The 19,609-nt window shown below is 46.3% G+C and overlaps 2 protein-coding genes across 3 annotated transcripts; one reads left to right on the forward strand and one right to left on the reverse strand.

Moving 5' to 3' along the window:
- Nucleotides 1-7,149: 7,149 nt before the first annotated feature.
- LOC124051915 (beta-1,3-galactosyl-O-glycosyl-glycoprotein beta-1,6-N-acetylglucosaminyltransferase 4-like) lies at nt 7,150-10,659 on the reverse strand. Of its 2 annotated transcripts, XM_046375703.1 has the most exons (4): nt 10,458-10,659; nt 10,281-10,336; nt 9,671-9,729; nt 7,150-8,896 (listed from the first exon to the last, which is right to left on the reverse strand). In XM_046375703.1, the coding sequence occupies exons 3-4, from the start codon at nt 9,685-9,687 to the stop codon at nt 7,561-7,563; spliced, it is 1,353 nt and encodes a 450-aa protein (XP_046231659.1). In that variant the 5' UTR covers nt 9,688-9,729; nt 10,281-10,336; nt 10,458-10,659; the 3' UTR covers nt 7,150-7,560. The 2 variants fall into 2 exon arrangements, with proteins under 2 accessions (XP_046231659.1, XP_046231660.1); XM_046375704.1 differs by lacking the exon at nt 9,671-9,729 and having other exon boundaries at nt 10,458-10,657.
- Nucleotides 10,660-12,587: 1,928 nt separating this feature from the next.
- Nucleotides 12,588-19,298, forward strand: LOC124051309 (3-hydroxy-3-methylglutaryl-coenzyme A reductase-like). Its single transcript, XM_046374555.1, has 19 exons — nt 12,588-12,741; nt 13,246-13,452; nt 13,535-13,646; nt 13,737-13,824; nt 14,037-14,121; nt 14,235-14,340; nt 14,455-14,561; nt 14,643-14,762; nt 14,889-15,022; nt 15,125-15,512; nt 15,603-15,797; nt 15,967-16,125; nt 16,207-16,364; nt 16,466-16,571; nt 16,664-16,834; nt 16,921-17,061; nt 17,205-17,363; nt 17,929-18,083; nt 18,168-19,298. Exons 2-19 carry the CDS (start codon nt 13,288-13,290, stop codon nt 18,214-18,216), a joined length of 2,598 nt encoding a protein of 865 aa, XP_046230511.1. The 5' UTR covers nt 12,588-12,741; nt 13,246-13,287; the 3' UTR covers nt 18,217-19,298.
- The last annotated feature ends 311 nt before the right edge of the window (nt 19,299-19,609 follow it).

Here is a 19,609-nt window from a genome sequence, read left to right on the forward strand (position 1 = left end):
AGAGGAGACAGACAGACACTAAGTGTGTATATATATTCACACACACACACACACACACACACACACACACACTGAGCAGGATGTGGTCCTCAGCATCTACCAGTCCATTACCAGGAGGCTCTACATCCTCTTTATTTATTTCTTCTTTGCTCCCTCTGTTTACTCTCTGGAGTATTTCTGTTTTTTTATTACTCCATCTTCTCCAGCAGAGCCAACCACACACACACACACACACACACACACACACACACACACACACACACGCACACATGCACACATGCACAGAAACTTGCACTTGGACTTGAGCACAAGTAAACCTTCACGAAACACCTTCAGTAACCTTCACCTTCGTTTCACCCAGAAGCATCTGGTTATCACTCTCACACACACATAAAGGTGCACACTCACACTTGTGCAGCCTCCGAATCTCACACACACACACACACACACACACACACACACAACAATCCCATTAACATCAGTACTTTTGTAATGGATGTGTTTGCAGTGCTGCTGTGGGAGAGAGGAGAGACCTGCAGTAGCTGTTATAAATCACTCGCTTGTTCCCCTCCCCCCTACACACACACAAACACACACACACAAACACACACACAGGACCTCCACTGGCATCACTACATGGGGCTCCCATTCACTAACACACACACACACACACACACACACACACATGCGTGCACAGCCGTTTTCTCTCCCTCCCACTCTCTTTACCGCCTGGGGTGGGGAAATCCTATTACCCTATGAAGAGGAGGAACACATCATTAATTACACTCACATACTCCTTTACACACACACACACACACACACACACACACACACACACACACACACAACATGTCAATATGCCAGGGCTCAAACGCTAACTCACAGTAAATCACGGCTCTTATTTTCAGCTGTATCACGCTGCAGTACTTTTGTAAATTTCTCTGCCGGCTGCACCTTGACGGGTGACATTAGAGCTGAGCTGCTTTATCTGATCACACACACACACACACACACACACACACACACACACACACACACAGGAACGTGTCAGGGTGCGTGAGAGAGCAAAGTTACGATCGCAGAGAGAGATTTCAGGCAACACGGACAGACAGATCAGGGACTGTCGGAGCGTCACCCTCACATTTATCCTCAGCTGCCTTCTCAAGGTTTCCCGGATGGATGGATGCCACAAAGTGATCCATGCGCGCCGTAAAACGAACGGTGCGTAACGCACGCCGCGCATGGCCAAGCTGTCACAGCGGCTGTTTGTGCGTCCAGGTGGGCACCTTTCGGACACACCGAGCCGTTCGGCACAAAGCAGAGGACTAACGTCACAACGAGACGATTACGTCTGCACCTGTGCGGAGGAAACGAGTTCAAAAAGAAGCACACGAGCAGCCGTTCACGTGCAGCGTTTGATTCACGCGCGGCTGCAGCACGTCAGCAGGTCAGGGTGATATCAAACTTTTATTTGTTTGTCACGTTTACTTCTCTTCTTCTCTACTTATTCCTCACATATTTTCTGTTTCCACATTAAATGCAGAAAACAGACAAAGAAAAAGTAGTATATCACGACAAAACAAGATTATGAACTGCTTGGGAATGAGCAATGACATGTTCAAAACGCGCAGAAGCACGTGAAAGTCTGGTTGAGTAACGTCACAGCATTTGGAACTCTGACGTTACAAACCAGAGTTTACGTTTAAGTGGACTGACGTCTGATCCAGTTCAGTCTTAAATTGACTGAAGGATTCGGCTGGGACGCCACCTTCCGTCCACCTTTCATCACTTCCCTTCACGTCCACAGTCAGCACGCGCGCACACACGAGCCCGAATCCTGACAACGTGACTCGTTTTCCCTGAAGTAAGACAAAAGAGGAAGCAGCAGAAAGCGCGCAGAGCCTCACGCTGACACACGGCCACAGCGCCACCAAGTGGATTCAGATCGCCACTGCACACACGCGCGGGCGCACACACACACACACACACACGCGCACACACACACACACACAAGGCCTGTATTAAGCAGCAGTGAAGAGATCTGAGTTGTAATTCAGGTGTATCCTTTCTGGTGCCTTTTTTTATCCAGTCAAATATTTAGTTAAAACCTCACACATTTTTTGTGTGAAGGCCACTAGATGGAATAAAAGCAAACAAAACGAATTAAAAAGTCAAATAAAAGCGAGCTCACAGGAGCCAGAATCATGTGAATGACTCGTTTGAAAGAACATCTCAGAGAAGATAAATTGAATTTTGAGTTTTGGGGAGCTTGTCTTTGTCTTTACTGTACATGCTGTCAGAGAGCACACAGCTTTATGTTTTCAGCGCTTTAGATTTTGGGAAGTACACTGACTCACTTCTTGTCTGAGGTTGATGCTTCTCTTCCGTCGCTGACACATCAAAACAAACAGTATAATTAACAAATGACGTGTTAATTAGTAAGCTTCTGAGCTGTTGTTCGCAACCTTTAGAATTTCCCAAATGAGTCCTTTCATAAACGAGGAGGCATAAATTAAATGATTAAGAAATACTTAAATACCTAAACATAAACTTAAAATGGCTCATAGCAAGAGGGTTCCAGGTTCGAATCCCGGTCTGGGCCCTTTCTCCGGTTTCACCAGTTTCCATTAGTTAATTAGTTAGCTACTCTACGTTGCCTCTAGGTGTGAGTGTGTGTGTGTGCGTGGTCATCTGTCTTTGTGTGTCAGCCCTGCCCAGTCCAGGGTGAAGCCCACCTCTCGCCCGCAGTCAGCTGGGATAGGCCCCGAGCCCCGCTGCGACCCTGACGGATAAGCTATACAAAATGGACAGATGGAAGGCTCCATACAGCTCCTCAAACTCTCCAAAGGCCCCGAGGCCCCGGACTGATCTGGAAATACTTTATTAACTCCAAAATTTAAAAAAATTGGGATTTTGTCACCACAAATTTTGTTGTGGCTGACGGCTCGCTCGGTCGCTCGGCAGCCGCCACCAGCTGAACAGCTCACATACGTGCAATCTGAATGAATTATGATGCTGTTGATATGATAGGTATGATAGGTATGAAACTTACCTGTGGTACTTTAAGTCTACGGAAACAGGAAGTGCACTGTGCACTTTGTTGCTTCACCCACCCCCACCCCAAACTGCAGACTTTTGTCACCATCACATCACATGATACAAAGTCTACACATAATAGACTCATGACAGCTTGCAACATTCAAATGATCTCACACACACCCACCCCCACACCCTTAATAGCAAGACATACTGTACTGAAGACACAACAGGTGGAACGACATCTTTACAATCACGTTCACATCACACCCTTTGTCAGAGAGGAGCTGCTGCCTTTACAGCACAACTAAACCATAAGGCTGAATGCAATAATGTTTGACAGCAGAGCTCAGACCCCACACGACTCTGAGGTTTCGGCCTGGACTGCGCAACTGGAGCTACCTGAACAAATATCTCACACCTGAACTACATTCGGCCCGGTTTTCTACTTTACTTGCAGTTCTCACAGGCCAAGACGAGGGCGTCATCCAGGAACGACCAGGCAGTGCTGTAGTCAAGACCACCTAAACCGGGACCAAGTCATGATCGAGTCACAAGAGACCGAGACTAGACTTAGAGGGATTGAAACCAAGTCGAAGCAGTTCTTCTTCATGAGAAACATTAGCGTGAGTCTTGTGCTCGATGCAGAGCAAAGCAGCTCAGGTGGAAACTCGACACACGTGGGACACGTGGTTAGTCGGAGGCCACCCAGAGCTATTTGAGACTTCTGACGCGACTCACCTTCTTCACCACAAAGTGTCAACAAGAAAACAAACCCCACGGCAGCTTGAGTTTTCATCTGAGTCCTTGACTGACAAACGGCTCATCACGCCACACATGCAGACACAAGGCTCATGTCAAAAATAGTTAAAATGTGTTGCAACTCGCACGTGAAGGTCTCGTCACACAGCGAGAAGGAGACAAAGATCCAAAGTGGGAAGAGCAGAAGTGTGACTGCTGTATGAAAAGAGCTGACGCTGAAGTGAGGATGAAGACGAGGCGCAGGCCTGACCACCCAGACAACAGGGAGGAAGATGATAAAGTGCACAACAGAAAGAGACAGCATTTATTCAGTCCACAAGAGGTTACAGATGCTCCACTACAGCAATAAGGAGATGGAAAAGCTGCTGCTGTTGGGTTAAAGACAGTGACGAGAACAGGATGCTGTCGTTTTGAACGGAAGCCCTGAACATAACCCCGTGATTACGTAAGAGATGTCGAGCTAAATGTCAGCCCAGAAACCGCCAAGTGCTGCCTGTGAAGCAACAGCCTGACAAAGTCACAGTCCAGTCCTGAGGCGTCTCGGCGGTCACAGCAGACTGCATGTGTTGAAACAGCTCGCACTCGAAGGCCTGCAGCTGCGTGGAAAATCAAGCCACAAACCAACACTTCGCTTCAACATCTTCTTACAGCGAGAAGTTTGAAATCCCAGACTGTTGCTTGGTTGTCTTTTGTTTTCAGTCATAAACAGTGAAAATGTGTTATTATGTGACTTGGGACGCATCTCAGCGGCAGAACAATTAAGAGGTGATTATTCACTTGTGAGAGTTATTTTCACGACTTCGTATGTGTTCACTTCACTGTGAGACTGACACTGGCAAATGATAATGTTGAATATAATTACTGGGCTTCTCTGGAGCAGCATTTCTCCATAGTGTTAAATATTAAAGACTAAATATGCACCAATTTAAGTAAAGAAAACATCTTTAAGGATCATTTAGTAAGAGTTTTAAAGCCCGGGCACACCAGAAAGTGGCAAAATATTACTTACTTAGTTAAAAATACCTGCTTTCCCTCTCAGATAAAATGAATAAATAAAATAAATTAATTAAACATATGCTCAAAATGCCCGCCTAATTTATTAAAAAATAAAATATGAAAAATATGTGTCAGAGATTTGCTATACTACGACTGCCAGCCACACACAACACAATCACTGGCAAACGTCATGACAGTCGTGATTAAATTGAACAAACTGCCACCAATACGAGTCCTCTGAGAGTCAGAGCTGCTCCATGTGTGGTTCGTCCATAAGGGTGCTGCTGGACTGCTGCGGGTTTGCACAGGTTCTTGATCTTGACTTGACTTGATCACACAACTCGTTCTTCACGTCCTCAGCTCGGAGGCCTTCGTATCACCGCCGCAGCTCCAAACTCTAACAGTCTCATCAGTTTCCTGCCACTGTGGCTTTCAGGTGAGTGCAGAAGTATGTGGATTCTGTCACTTCGCAAACCATCAGCCGAGCATCGTAAGACAGCCAGCAGAGAACCTGAAGACAAACACCTGCCTCGGCCGCTTCTCGTGTTATCCGGTAATTAATAATTGACTGGAAACACAATAACCCCACAGGGCTCCATCAGGGCAGTGCAGCATGTTTTTTAACTAACGGAGGAATGTGATCCGGAGGTGTGAACACACCTGTTTTGTTTCTCCTTCGGTCTGCGTGTCGACGCCCTGGAGTCATTCAGTCAGTCCTCCACCTCACAACCTTTAATCCTTCAGTCTCTTGCCGCTAAAATGACGGTTTGATGGGTTTTTTCCCTCCTAACTCGCAGTGCTGACTGGCGTTGATGTGATGAGAGATGAGAGAGAACAACTGCTCATCAAAGTGGAACCCAAACTTACAGCGTTCAGATAATTAAAACCTCATCTCTCAACACATTTCTGTTAAACTTCACAATGCAGAGAAGCAGGCCTGCACTTCAGAGTTCACTAAGATTATACTTTCCTTTCCGCCCCATTGTTGGACATTTTAGACAACTTCCTGTTTCCCTGCTAAATGTTTTCAAGTAGGTTTTCCGTTCGATGACATAATGACTGTAGTTTAATAGGACCTGTCCAGTGTTTCCCAGAGCAGGAAAAGTTCCCACAGTGGTCACGAAACCAAGAAAGTCGCTGAGACGTTCACAGTGACGTCCCTTCATTTCCACATCTGAGCGATGCAACCAACTGGGTACTTAAAATGTGAAATATGTGAGATCTTCGACACTGGTACAGCAGAAGACATAAAACTTTCCCCGACAGCTTAACTTCAGTTGAAAAACACAATATGTTCATATTCATATTCAGTCAGCGCTGCTTCCCCTCCCGTTTCAAAGCAGGACACAAGATGGCGGCCGACTCGCCACAAACTTTCTTGTTTTAGGGTTACACTGAATTCAGGTTGTGATGTAACATTTAGAGGTCCAGAGTGTAGGATTTAGGTGCTGAAATGGATTATGGATATTCCTAAGTTTTCATATTGTACAGCCACCTGATGCTGTTGAGAACTGTTGAGTTTTCTTTACATTGGACACATTACATTACATTCATACATTTCTGTTTCCTCTTCCGCAGAGTCCGCCATGTTTCTACCTAGAATGGACAAACCAAATGCAAGGGGTGTTCAGCGGGTTGCACTCTACAGCCTCGCCACTAGATGGCACTAAATCCTTCACATTTGGACCTTTAAGTTACTGAAACTAGCGCTTGAGACTTGACAAAGAGCCACGCTATGACTCGTTATCGTGTTATAATGTGGTGGAGTTTAAACTGTCCCCCAACTCTTAAAGAGTTTTGCTCGGTCTTACTTCACTTGAACGCGTCACGGCGCGGAGCGAGTGAGAGTACATGCAGAGTTTGACTCTGGATGTTTTCACAGTCGACTCCTGAAGGTGAAATATTTGTCTTCAAATGTTCCTGGAGGGGATTTTTAACCTTCAGCTACTGTAGCACAATTATTAAGTTGATTACAGCAAACACTCGGCTCAGTCTGTGATAACATGAAGCACTTTGTCTGAAGCTGTTCCTCTTTCACACAATCTGCAACTTCCACTCAAAACATTAACATGACAGCACATCTGCGTTTAACAACACCATGTAGATGGTTTGTTATGAGGTCAGACAACTTTATTTCAAGTTACTGCCTGGCAGAAAAACTGCAGATGAATTTATGTTATTTACGTATTTGATTTGATTTAAGTATTTGATTGTCTGGGTTGTTACAAAGAAAAAGCTTCATTTCCTAATGAGAGTTTCTGTTCCGTTCTGTGTTGTGGGAAGGACCACATCGTTCAGAAGCAAACACTCCTCTGTTCACATCACGTTGGACTGAAGTAAACAGGCCCACACGACTTCATGACAGGTACATTTTATCAGCCGTTCAGAACATTGTGGATTTTGAGCCCACATCAAAATGAATCTAAAACTGTGGGCTAATTAAAATCTGAAGGACAGTGTGGACAAGCCCCATTTAATCACCTGCCAGATGTAAAAAATGTTTCGTCTTATGGTGGCTGACTGTTTCCTCCAAAGAAAGTAGCTCTGATGAAAAGAGTTCACAGTCAGCTGTCCGGATTATCCTGAGCAACAGAGACATTGTTTCTGAAAAGACAGGAATATAAAGTACACATTCACGCTGGCTTTTAACATTAATAAAATAATTACAGCCTCTTCAACTGGCTGAGATGAGACTGAATGTTAGTGAGAAAAAAAACCTTTTCTTTGTTTTATCAAACTTCAAAGGAGGTCTCAACTATCGAGCGATTAATCGACTAATCGTTGCTGCTTTACGTTTGTGTAACCCTGACGACAGTTCTTAGAGGTCACTGATTGGAATAGCTTGTGTCTTTCCTCCAGCTGCTCCTCGAGGCACTGGATGATGACGGGGTCCACTTTGGGATCGAACTTATTGGCAAACCAGTGACCATAGTCGAGTAGCCAGCGCAGTTCGGCGGCGCCATAAATACAAACGCTGCGAACGTGACCCCCTGTGCACGGCGGGTACAGGTTCCCCTCCAGGTACTGCCACTTCACCAGCCTGGTCTTACTCATCAGGTCTGTGATATCAGGCTGGGATCTGGGCACCTCGCCGGGTACACCTGGCAGTCGCACAAGTGTGGCCCAGAAGTGTTCATCAGGGGAGTAGGTGTCCTCTGACCAGGCCAGAAAATCTTTCACCACAACCGAGTTCTCTGTGTGTTCGATGAACTCCCGCGTCAAGACAAAGTAGGCGTTCCCGGAGAACACCTCGATCCCATGCGGCGGCGGGCTCTTCCTCTGCTGCGTTTTCACTGGCAGTTTTTGATACTCAAAGCTGGCGTCTCTCAGCTCATGGTGAAAGGTGAACCTCTCCTTCTTACTATCCGTGGGCCGGCTCGTCTCCAGCATATTGGCTCCTTTAAGCCTCTTTAGTTCAGACACCAGCTCGATATTGGACCTGAGGGGGAAATCCTGCCCGCAGAGGTTGATGACATACTTCCACTTGACCTCTGAGCTCAAAAGGTCCGACAGACAGTTGAGGTCGGCTTTCAGTCGGCTGATGCTTGCGTAAAAGATGGACTCTCGCTTGGAGGCGATGAAGACGTTGGGCAAACAGCGGGCTACGCCCTCCATGGCTGCGATGAACTGAGTGGAAGACTTTTGATCGTAGTGGATGCAGTAGATGTTACTGGGCGAGTACGTGGCCCTGATCAGTCTCTCTACCATCCATGCAGATTTGTGCACAACCACTGAATAAGCAAGAGGAAAGTCTTTCTCCTCCTCTGAGACACACACGTCATCATAACCTCGGGACTCGATGAATACCGGGCAGTCTGAGGTGAGGTTAATCACACTTTCATCCGTGTCCTCCACCATCTGCTTCCTTCTGATGATCAGCGATTTACCCACCTCCACCGGGTCCATGTCGTATATGGCCGAACAGTTAATATTGTGTTTGTGCAAAGTCTGACTGTGCTTTGAAGCAGTTTGGGGAGGTAAAGACTCTGTGATGTAGCTGAACATCACGCTGATCACCAGCAGGACACATACAGTCAGCAGTGACAGGAGCGAAGGGAGGAACCTTTTTCTGTGTCTCAGGACCAAACATCTTCCAGTCATCCTGTGGTGAGAGAGGAAACAGGTAGAGGAGGAACAGAAACCAAAACTAACGTAATGTGGTGGTGAGATGTGAGACCCAGGCTCCACATGGTTATCTTACATTAATTTGTAACATATTTCTTCCCAGTTTGTAGGGTAATTATTTGGTGTACCAGCACAAGACCTACCAATGCACATGTGTAGATACAACAAGGAGTTGGAGAATAAATAGGTGACAATCTACATGCATGCATACATACATTATGTAGACAAAACTACTGGGACATCTGACCATTACTCCAACAACTCACAGACAGCTTTGCAGCTCTAACAGCTTCCACTCTTCTGTGAAGGCTTTCCACAACATGTTGGAGTGTTTCTGTGGGAATTTGTGCCCATTCATGCAGTAGAGCATTTGTGAGGTCACACACTGATGTTGGACCGAAAGGCCTGGCTCACAATCTCAAAGTTGGAAGCATAGCATTGTCCAAAATGTCTTGGTATGCTGAAGCATTAAGATTTCTGTTCACTGGAGGTCAGGGGCCGAGCCCAAACCCTGAGAGACAGCCCCATAACACCCCTGAATTCAACAATAAAGATGTGTCCAAATACTTTTGTCTATAGCATAGTCTAATGTGAGTCAGCACATGTCACAAAGTGTGTGGCAGTCAACACGTGGAGCTGCTGCTGAAACTGTCTAACTCTAATTCACTTTCAGAACATAGCGAGTTAGAAAGTCATGAAATGACTTTTAAAGGGACAGTTCAACCCCCAAATCAAAAGTTTGTCCTCTTACCTGCAGTGTTTATCCATCTCAGCTCAGCAGAAGTGTCTCTTACTGGAAATCGTTACCTGCTGTCTCAAGATAACCCAAGATAAAAGTTTCATAACTTTCTAGCGGGCTACACCCACTAACTCTATGAACACGTGTTCTTTTCGAGTGAAATGCCATCCACTTCCATCATATTCTTGAGAAAGCTGCCGTCTCCACAGCTGGCACACGGCTCTGCAGTTAAGAGCAGCAACATGCAGTTTTGATGTGGTGTGTGCTGTGCAGGAGCTCTCAGTCAAGTTTTGTAGTGACTGGAGTTTCGTTCTCTCCTTTGTGACAGTTCAGATGTCACCAGATCCATCATCCTCTACAGCCACCTCGGCTGGTAGGTGAGCTGGTTTTCAGTTTACCCCCCACCTGCACCTCCTCAGGCAACACCTGAGGTGCTCACCCTCTGAGATAGCAAGGTATAAAAACTCCAAACCAATCACATTTGTTATCTACAATTCTGAGTCCGTAAAATCTTTTTTTTTTTTATCAAGTTGCATGTCTTGTCAGGACATAAAATTTTAAATCTTATTTGTTCCATATTTAAACTGAAACACGCACTGGGAATAGTGTTCCGTTAGCTCACCTTGCTCCACAGGCGCGTCAGCCGGACGCCTCGCAGACCAGTCACCAGGTCACAACCTTCCAGATGTTTAAAGAAAGAGGGCGAATCCAGATGTCATACACCTGCTTCTTTTGCTACGCAGACAAAAAACCTGAGAGGCAACTTACCGATGTCATGGAGAGGGAACATTTAACTCACCTTTCACCTTTTTACGCACGGCAGGTGCGACATCTCCTGTCAACAACACCTTGAACCAACTCTCCATTAATCAATCCGAGAATGAGATTATCGAAAGCACAGACAGTTAAAGGATGAGTCTGAGGTGCAGCTTATGTTTTGAGTCTCTGTTGAAGGGGAAAGCAGCGCTGCACAAACCGGAAAGAGGAAGGGAGGGGCTCAGCGAAGCGAAGCGAACGAGCTGCGCTAATTACTGCTCAGATCTGCAGATATGCTCGTGCTTATGTTATCTCAGGCGTGTTTTTAATCAAAAGGCACCTTTACATGCAAGCATACTGTCACAGTGAATAGGCCAATCTGTGCGCAAACTGCACAGCTGCCTGCAGCTGATTAGAGGCGACGAATGAAAAGCCCGTGGCTGGAGTCACCTGAACTCACTTAAAGAAGAGGGACAGTTTCATTTAATTACTTTGTGCATGGGAAACATGTATGGATGTGTGGGCCGTTTCTCTTGCTTCTCTCCCTCGCGCTCCCTCTCAAGTTTTCTTCCTTTCTTTAACGAATAGTGATGTGCACTGGAGGGAGGGTTTCTACACCTCCCCATCACATATTTATAATGTGCAAACAAATAAAAGTCAGTCAAACTGAAGCATTCCCTGTAGAAACAGTGAAAATACACACTGAGACAGACCTGTTGTAACTTGTTAAACTTGTTGCATTGGGTTGACCAGGTTCGTGTATTTAATGAAGGGGAAAGCGCAGCAGCCCTGACATTCCGTTGTGTCCTGTGATTGAGGCAAAAAAATCCCTGACTTTTTAGTGGAGGACACAGACTTTCAGTCAATGACAAACACACACGGACGTTCATAAAATGTTTTCCCAAAGTGAAATTTCAATGCAAAACACGTGAGACTGGAGCAGTGAGACTCACGAGCTCACGGCTTCAAACTGCCTCCAACACGTCACACTGACTCCACATGAAAATAAACTGACGGCGTAAGACACATTTCCTGGTTTTAATTTGTCCAAGTTTCATTCAGACTCTGGCACAGGAAGGACGCTGTGATTTAACGCTTTACACTTTCTTCTGTCAAGCATGAACACTTTGTGATGTAAGCAATAAAGAGGAGCCAAGTCCTTTGTTTCCTGAAAAAGAGCTGATGTGTACTCAGATCCATATTCTGCGTTACCAACATGTACAAGACGGGTGAAGAGTTCGGCCGTGCGCAAATTTTCATCCAATTTAGAAGAATCTCGTGGAAGTTAAAAAAAACATATGTAGTATTCTCTATTTTTTTAGCAGATGCATTAGAAGAAAAAAAACACACAAATTCAACAGGTCAGTTCAGACAGGTAGGCAGGTGTGTGTGTGTGGGGAGGGGTTACACATAAATACAAACACCACAAAAGACAGCTCTGTGCAGCCTGATCGCTGTGTTTTACGTCCTCTGATTTGACTAAACCAAACTGAGAGAGGATCCCACAAAGAGCTCAGTATGGAGTAAAGAGTCTCACTGTGAGGCGAGCAGGTGTGTTTGCATTAAGATGGAAAGATGAAAGCTTTGCCTGCGGCCACATTACATCATGTGCGTTCTTCTGGCGGAGTGACTCAGGTTTTAGAGAAACCTACCGCACACATACCTGTACTGTATGCATACAGATCAAACAGCCCAAACAGGATTACTGGAGTAAATTCTGAATGGCCGTATTATAAGCTTTGTTGCTGAGAAATTATTTTAAAGAAATACAAAAGGTTGGAGAAGTTTGTTCCAAGTGAAACTTCTGGACGGATAATTCACTTGTGAGTGATATAATAATGCATATATAACACGGGAGCAATCTAAACCTCCCCCTTATTTTTTTATATCATAATAATATCTAACACGATGCTTATATTGATATATTATACGTATAACTTCAAGATTAATTGTTATAAAGCACAATAATGCATTACTAAACTCTAAAACAACTACAATTATTGCATACATAATCACGTCGCAAAAATAAACATTGAATGAATTTAGGGGTCGTATAATAAAATAATATGATATGTAATGAAAACCCTTAAAATTAAACAAAAATACACAAAAAATAAGTCGACGGTGTGCCGTTGTCACAGCGATCACCGCCGCTTCCCCTCTGGCCACGCCCCGTGACGCACTTTAAGTGACGCTCACATGACGTATTTCCTGATCGCCATGTTGGTTACGTTATATCGAGATGAAGTAACTGGCTAAGCACTTTGTGAAGGGGCGTTATCGTTGTAGAAATGATTCTCTGACCTCTGGGAAGCTGACATTCGGAGGTACGTGAGTTTATTGTTTTTATTAGACCGTAACTGTAAACGTGCTGTGAGACGGTGGGGCGGAATGACCTTGGCGGCTGGAGGCTGTGTAACTCAGTCTGGGTGTGACAGCTATTGTGGCTAATGCTAACCATAGCTAACGGTATCCTCCGTCCGACACCGCCAGTGCTAACACAAGAAAACGGCAACACAGTCGGCAGACAGCCATTTGCTGCGAGTCCCACCCATCGTCAGAAACCTAAGATATGTTTTTTTTTTAAATGTCAAAGAGAACAGCTCAGTTATTTTGCAGATTTCCCACTAAAAGCCGGTGTCTCACGGTAGCTAGTTAGCCATCATGTAAAGGCTATAACAATAACACAGTTATCAGAGAAGGCTTAGAAACATAGAGTCATTAGGCGGCCAATCAGTGAAAGCAATCTCTGTCTGTCTCACTGTCAAATTAACTGTATGTTGTCTCTTTGACGGGGTGATGTTCTCATGCTTCACCTTTATGCCTTCCAGGTGAGGCTGTGACGATAGGAAGCAGGAAGGCGTCCTGAGACCATGTTGGCTCGTCTGTTCAGGCTCCATGGCCTGCTGGTGGCCTCCCATCCGTGGGAGGTTATAGTGGGCACCCTCGCTCTCACCGTTTGCCTGATGTCCATGAACAGCCTGGCAGCCAGCAGCCAGATGTGCAGCTGGAACGAGTGCCCCAAAGTGGAGGAGGAGGTGAGCGCGCCTTCGAGGAGGTCATCCACGATGTATGCAAGGAAAAGTGACACTGACAGCATCTCTGTTTGTTTGCTTACAGAAAGTCCACAGCAGTGATATCATCATCCTCACTGTCACACGCTGCATGGCCATCGTTTACATCTATTTCCAGTTCAAGAACCTACGGCAACTGGGATCCAAATATATACTGGGTCAGTGTGATGGGATGTTAGCTTGTTCTGCTGTGTGTGTCTCCTAGCTTTGTCTGTATGTTTAATCTTTCTTTTTTCCTCTTCCTACAGGTATTGCAGGGTTATTTACAGTATTTTCCAGCTTTGTTTTCAGTACAGTGGTGATCCACTTCTTTGGGAAGGAGCTGACGGGTCTCAAGTAAGCGTTTCGACATGCGACTCGTTATGGCCACTTAAATGTTGTGCTGCCCTTTCAAATTAATCAGTTAATCGGAGTAGTTTGATTGAATTGTGATATAAAAATGATCCTGAAGCTTGTCACAGAGGACACACAAGAACTGCAGTGGAACTACTGAAGTCTGCAGTGAAATACTGACACCATCTTTCCCTCTTTGTCTCTGTTCCCTGCAGTGAAGCTCTGCCCTTCTTTCTCCTGCTCATTGATCTGTCCAAAGCTTGTGCATTGGCTAAATTTGCCCTGAGCTCAAACTCTCAGGTAAAGGCACACACTTTCTTTTGGTGTATGTGTGAACCGTGACTGAAATGAGGCCTGTTGCTTCACATTAAGAACGTCGCTGAGGTGTCACTGACCCTGTGTCTTGCGTGTAGGAGGAGGTGAGGGAGAACATCTCCCAGGGCATGGCCATCCTGGGCCCCACCTTCACCCTGGACGCTCTGGTTGAGTGTCTGGTCATTGGAGTTGGCACCATGTCAGGTACGTGTTAAACTCTGAAACAGTGACAGCGTTGTTGTGTACATTGAATGCTCAGTGATGATGATGATGATGATGAATTGAGTGGAATATGAAATCTTTTTTCTTGTTTTGCAGGTGTGCCTCAGTTAGAGATCATGTGTTGTTTTGGCTGTATGTCTGTCCTGGCCAATTACTTTGTCTTCATGACCTTCTTCCCTGCGTGCGTCTCCCTGGTCCTGGAGGTAAGGGTGATATGTCACTTGTGGGAGTTAGGATTTGGACATGTGCTTTCTGTGTGTGCTCATGCGTGTTTTGTTCTACAGCTGTCCAGGGAAAGTCGTGAGGGCCGTCCGATCTGGCAGCTGAGCCACTTTGCCCGCGTGCTGGCTGAAGAAGAGGACAACAAGCCCAATCCTGTGACCCAAAGGGTTAAAATCATCATGGTGAGAAAGTGTATTCAGCTGTGTACCTGTTGTGTACGCCGTTTTAAAACATAAATATAGACGATGGCTTTTTAAATATAAGAATAATGAAGCATGTAAACAGTCTAAGTGGGATGTCCTCCTCAGAGTCTCGGCCTGGCATTGGTTCATGCTCACACTCGACTGGCGGCCGAGCATCCAGGTCAGAATCGCACGGCGGACGGACCCGTAGCTAAGAGACTGGAATCTGGTGGTACCATGTTGCCTCTGAAGCTCACCAGGTAAAAGCACCATGCGAGGAGGGTTTTCTGTTTCATAAAATCATCAGCTTGTTAATGACTCCTGTGCAGCAGCCTACCGATGGATGACTTTGTTTCTCCCAGTATGGACCTGGAGCAGGTGATAACCCTCGGTCTCGCCCTGCTTCTGGCTGTGAAGTACGTCTTCTTTGAGCACACAGAGACGGAGTCTTCCCTGTCTCTCAAGAGTCCCGTTATGAGCTCTCCTTCCACTCAGAAGCCCAGGGTGGCAGGGGACTGCTGCCGGAGGGACTTCCTACCTCCCAAATGCTGCAAGACTATGAACGGTAGCTTAGCAACCAGCTCCACCTCCTCAGATGAGCCTCAGCCACCAGCAGCCTCAGAGGACAACAGCGGCTGTGCTCCTTGTTTTGAAGAGTCGTCTCCTCTGACACCTTGCGTTCCTCAAAGTGGCTGTAATTCAGAGGCGAGGACGCTGGAGGAATGTATGGCCATCCTGACAGATCCTCAGGTGAGCTGCCAGAGCAGATGGACGTGCACAGCAGAGGGTAAATTTGTCTAAAAGTTTGAGAAATCTCAGGTTTGCCTTGTTGTTCTCCAGAGGGGCGCCCGTTTCCTTAGCGACAAAGAGGTGATGAACCTGGTAGCCTCGCGTAACATCCTGAACTATAAACTGGAAGCCATCCTTGACACACCTGAGAGGGGCGTGGCCATCAGAAGGGAAATGCTGTCACCCAAACTGCCTGTAGAATCTGCCTTGGCTTGTCTGCCTTATAAATACTACGACTATTCTAAGGTACTGAATGTGTTGTCATGTTTATTGCTGTTTACTTATGACTTTAAAAACATTTCACACTGTGACGGTGAGATTTGTCTCGTCTGTGCCTCGTGTGCCGAACACCTGTTGCCGAACACCTGTGCCGAGCACCTGTTGAGTGTGTGTCCTGTGTGCTCTCGCCCTGCAGGTGATGGGCACCTGCTGTGAGAACGTCGTTGGCTACATGCCGGTGCCAGTGGGAGTGGCAGGTCCTCTTCTGTTGGATGAGAAGGAGTTTTATGTTCCTTTGGCGACAACAGAAGGCTGCCTGGTCGCCAGCACTAACAGAGGATGCAGGGCACTTTCTGTAAGTGAGGGCCGTCCACCTCGAGATGTTGTTCAGCGTGTGTGTGTGTTTTGTGCTGACTCTGCTGTGCTTCCTGTCCAGCTGAGCGGGGGTTGCCGCAGCAGGATCCTCGCTGACAGCATGACCAGGGGTCCTGTGGTGAGGCTGCCCTCAGCCTGCCGGGCTGCAGAGGTCAAAGTCTGGCTCGAGACCTCAGACGGATTCAGTATGATCAAAGAGGCTTTCGACGAGACCAGCAGGTCGGTAGAAACGGGACACGTTGATGGAATGATTGAACGCATTTCTTTTGGTCACGTGTGTAAAAGGTTACAGATCATAAGGGAGTGTTTGCTCTCCATAGGTTTGCTCGTCTGGAGAAGCTGTTGGTGAGCTTAGCTGGGAGGAACTTGTACATTCGCTTCCAGTCTCAGACAGGAGACGCCATGGGGATGAACATGCTCTCCAAGGTACGACCGGATCCTCTGCCTCCGCTGTCATCTGCTTCCTGTTTTCCTTCTCCAGTGCTGTAAACCGTGTCCGTGTGTGCTGTGTCTCTCAGGGGACCGAGCAGGCTCTCCACAGACTGCAGCAGCAGTTTCCAGATGTGCAGGTGCTGGCTGTCAGTGGCAACTACTGCACTGACAAGAAGCCTGCTGCCATCAACTGGATCATGGGCCGCGGAAAGTCTGTCGTGTGTGAGGCCACCATCCCCAGCAGGGTGGTCAGGGAGGTAAGGACAGCTGAATCCAACCCTCAGGGACGAGTGCCTCGATTCATTTTATTTCATTCCAAAACAACCCTTCACTGTGTCGGTAGGTGCTGAAAAGCAGTACGGCTGCTCTGGTGGAGCTGAACATCAACAAGAACTTGGTGGGCTCGGCGATGGCTGGCAGCATCGGAGGCTTTAATGCTCACGCTGCTAACATCGTAGCAGCCATCTACATCGCCTGCGGACAGGTAATGCATCGAACAGCACGCGTGAGCTTTTAAAATGACAGATGGTTCAGACTGAAGAGGCGCCTGAGCGGCATTTTGTCGGTCGTCTGTGTAGCCTGAAACATTTACTTGCTGAGTGATATTGCTGTATTTGCTCGTTTCAGGACCCAGCTCAGACAGTGGGCAGCTCCAGCTGCATCACTCAGATGGAGGCTGCTGGTCCAGAAGGGGAGGACCTGTACATGAGCTGCTCTATGCCCTCCATCGAGCTGGGAACAGTGGGAGGAGGCACCAACCTGCCGCCACAGCAGGCCTGCCTGCAGGTAACTCCACCTGACAGCGCTTTTATTTCATTCTGTCAAGTGGACGTGATGGTTTTAGTCAATGGTATTGGTTTATTTTTCAGTTTAAAACAAGTTAACCCTGTAAAGCCCAAACCATTAAATAATTGACAGAAAATTCCAATTCTTTGAACTTGGAGCCTTTATTGGTCCCTCTGAACAAACAAACAAACAAACAAATATCATATCTGTGTACCGCATGTATCTGATTGTATACATCAGGTTTTTCACGAAAAAAATTATTACTCTACTCATGTGAAGGGCTGAAAAACTCAAATATGATACGTTTGGAGTTATATGGTTAATTTCAAAGTAGTTTCAGTCAGTCTTCTGTGTTTTATTAAATCCATTTGGAATATCGAGAACACTAAAGAAGACAAAGATGACAGCTTTTTAAACTCACCAGCCTACATGAATCAGAAGAGCTTTTCAAGACTTAGAAAATGTGATGTCGACGTTGGCTGATGACACAAGCGTGTAACTTTTTCAATAGAGATGATGTCCCTTCTGATGTTTTGCTGACGTAAAACTCCACCTGTGTCTCCAGATGCTCGGTGTCCAGGGCACCAGCTCCAGCCAGCCAGGCGAGAACGCCCGGCAGCTGGCCCGTGTGGTCTGTGGCACGGTGCTGGCCGGGGAGCTGTCCCTGATGGCCGCTCTGGCTGCGGGACACCTGGTGAAGAGCCACCTGACCCACAACAGGTCGGACACGCCTCTCCTGTTCCGTGTTGTTTGCAAAGGTTGAAGCTTTCCCTGCGATCGCTGACTTTGTTTCTTTTCTCTCAGATCCAAAGCCAACCTGTCAGAAACGCCTTCGTCTGAGACGGCTGCGTGACGCGAAACGCTGACTGCGGTCGGACTGAGTGAGTGCTGACAGAATAAAAAACTGCACTGTGAGAACTGAGAGGACCGGATCGCGTGCTGATTGTGTGGGTGGAGGACACCCAGATGTTGAACACTAAGAGGCTCGATACGCAGAACCAACACGAGCTGAAGACCACAGCCACAACGTGTTTGCTTTGTGTGTCGTCCCACTGGTTGCTTTGAGGCTTTTTGGTTTGACACGTTAATGCTGAGCTTTCTTATTTGTGCCATTTGTTTGCAGCTGAACATTGCAGTGGTGTTTTGTACTTTTTGATGTTGTTGGCACTGATCCTTCAGACAACTGTGAATTGTTCATGTGGTCTGGATCGGTAAAATCCACCACACAGCACAAAGTCCTGAACGAGAATCTCGTGCCTCTTAAGGGTCGTTAGGCCAAATGCAAACAGCTCTTCTGTTTAACGGAGAAGCAGACATGAATGAATGTGGAGCTCGTCTTAACTGCATGAAGAGTGAGATCTTCTGTGAGAAACTGATCTTTGCACTTGCCAAAGCTCGTTTGAGACTGTGCTGTCATTTGCTCAAGTGTAAAATGCCAACCTTCTGCCTGAACGTATGTAGTACTAAATCAGTGTTGTAGGACATCACTTGCACAAGTTAAGGTGCTGCTGTATACTGTGTATACTGTAGGATGATGTAGGCTGACTGTGGCTGCTGGGTCCAGGAAGGAAACGAGGAGGTTCATGTCACAAGGTGACACGTTCGAACTCTGGGCCACCAGCGGGACAAAATACTGACAGACAGGTTTCTTCTCTGTGTTAAGGCCAACAGGAGAAAATCAAAGCCATATTAGGTAATTTAATAAACTTTAAAAGGTACACTCTTGTATGTGTGGAACTGCAGGATTTATTAACATGGAGGAGATCAGAGGAAGGTTTTCAGGTTCTTCTGGAGAGCAGTGAAGCTCAGAAGTGGCCTTACATTCAGTACGTCGTGGAGAAGTGTGTCCTAGATAGGATATTCAATTTTAAGCTATTCATTTCAAAAGACTGTACTGTGTTTTATTTAAAAAATAAATACCACTATGTTTCCCTCGTCTGTGTGTACAGTGAACAAATCGGACAACTTGGAAGATTAACTTATTTTATTTCAGGGCAGAAGAAATGTGAACGCCATCACAGTACATTTGTAAGTTGATCCCACAGCGTTAGAATGAACAAATTATTTACAAAAACATGTTTTTCTCTAATAACATTCAGTTTTAACACCAACTTGTATTAGAAACATCTGCTTTGGGGGAAAGAGCTTCATAAGCCTGGCTTATCTCCACTCAACTCTGAGCTGCATCTCTGATCATCGATATGACACCAGGAAAAACGTTTTGTGCTGCCATCAGGTGGAAATAC

The sequence above is a fragment of the Scatophagus argus genome, chromosome 20, assembly GCF_020382885.2.
Source record: "Scatophagus argus isolate fScaArg1 chromosome 20, fScaArg1.pri, whole genome shotgun sequence".
NCBI lineage: Eukaryota > Metazoa > Chordata > Actinopteri > Scatophagidae > Scatophagus > Scatophagus argus.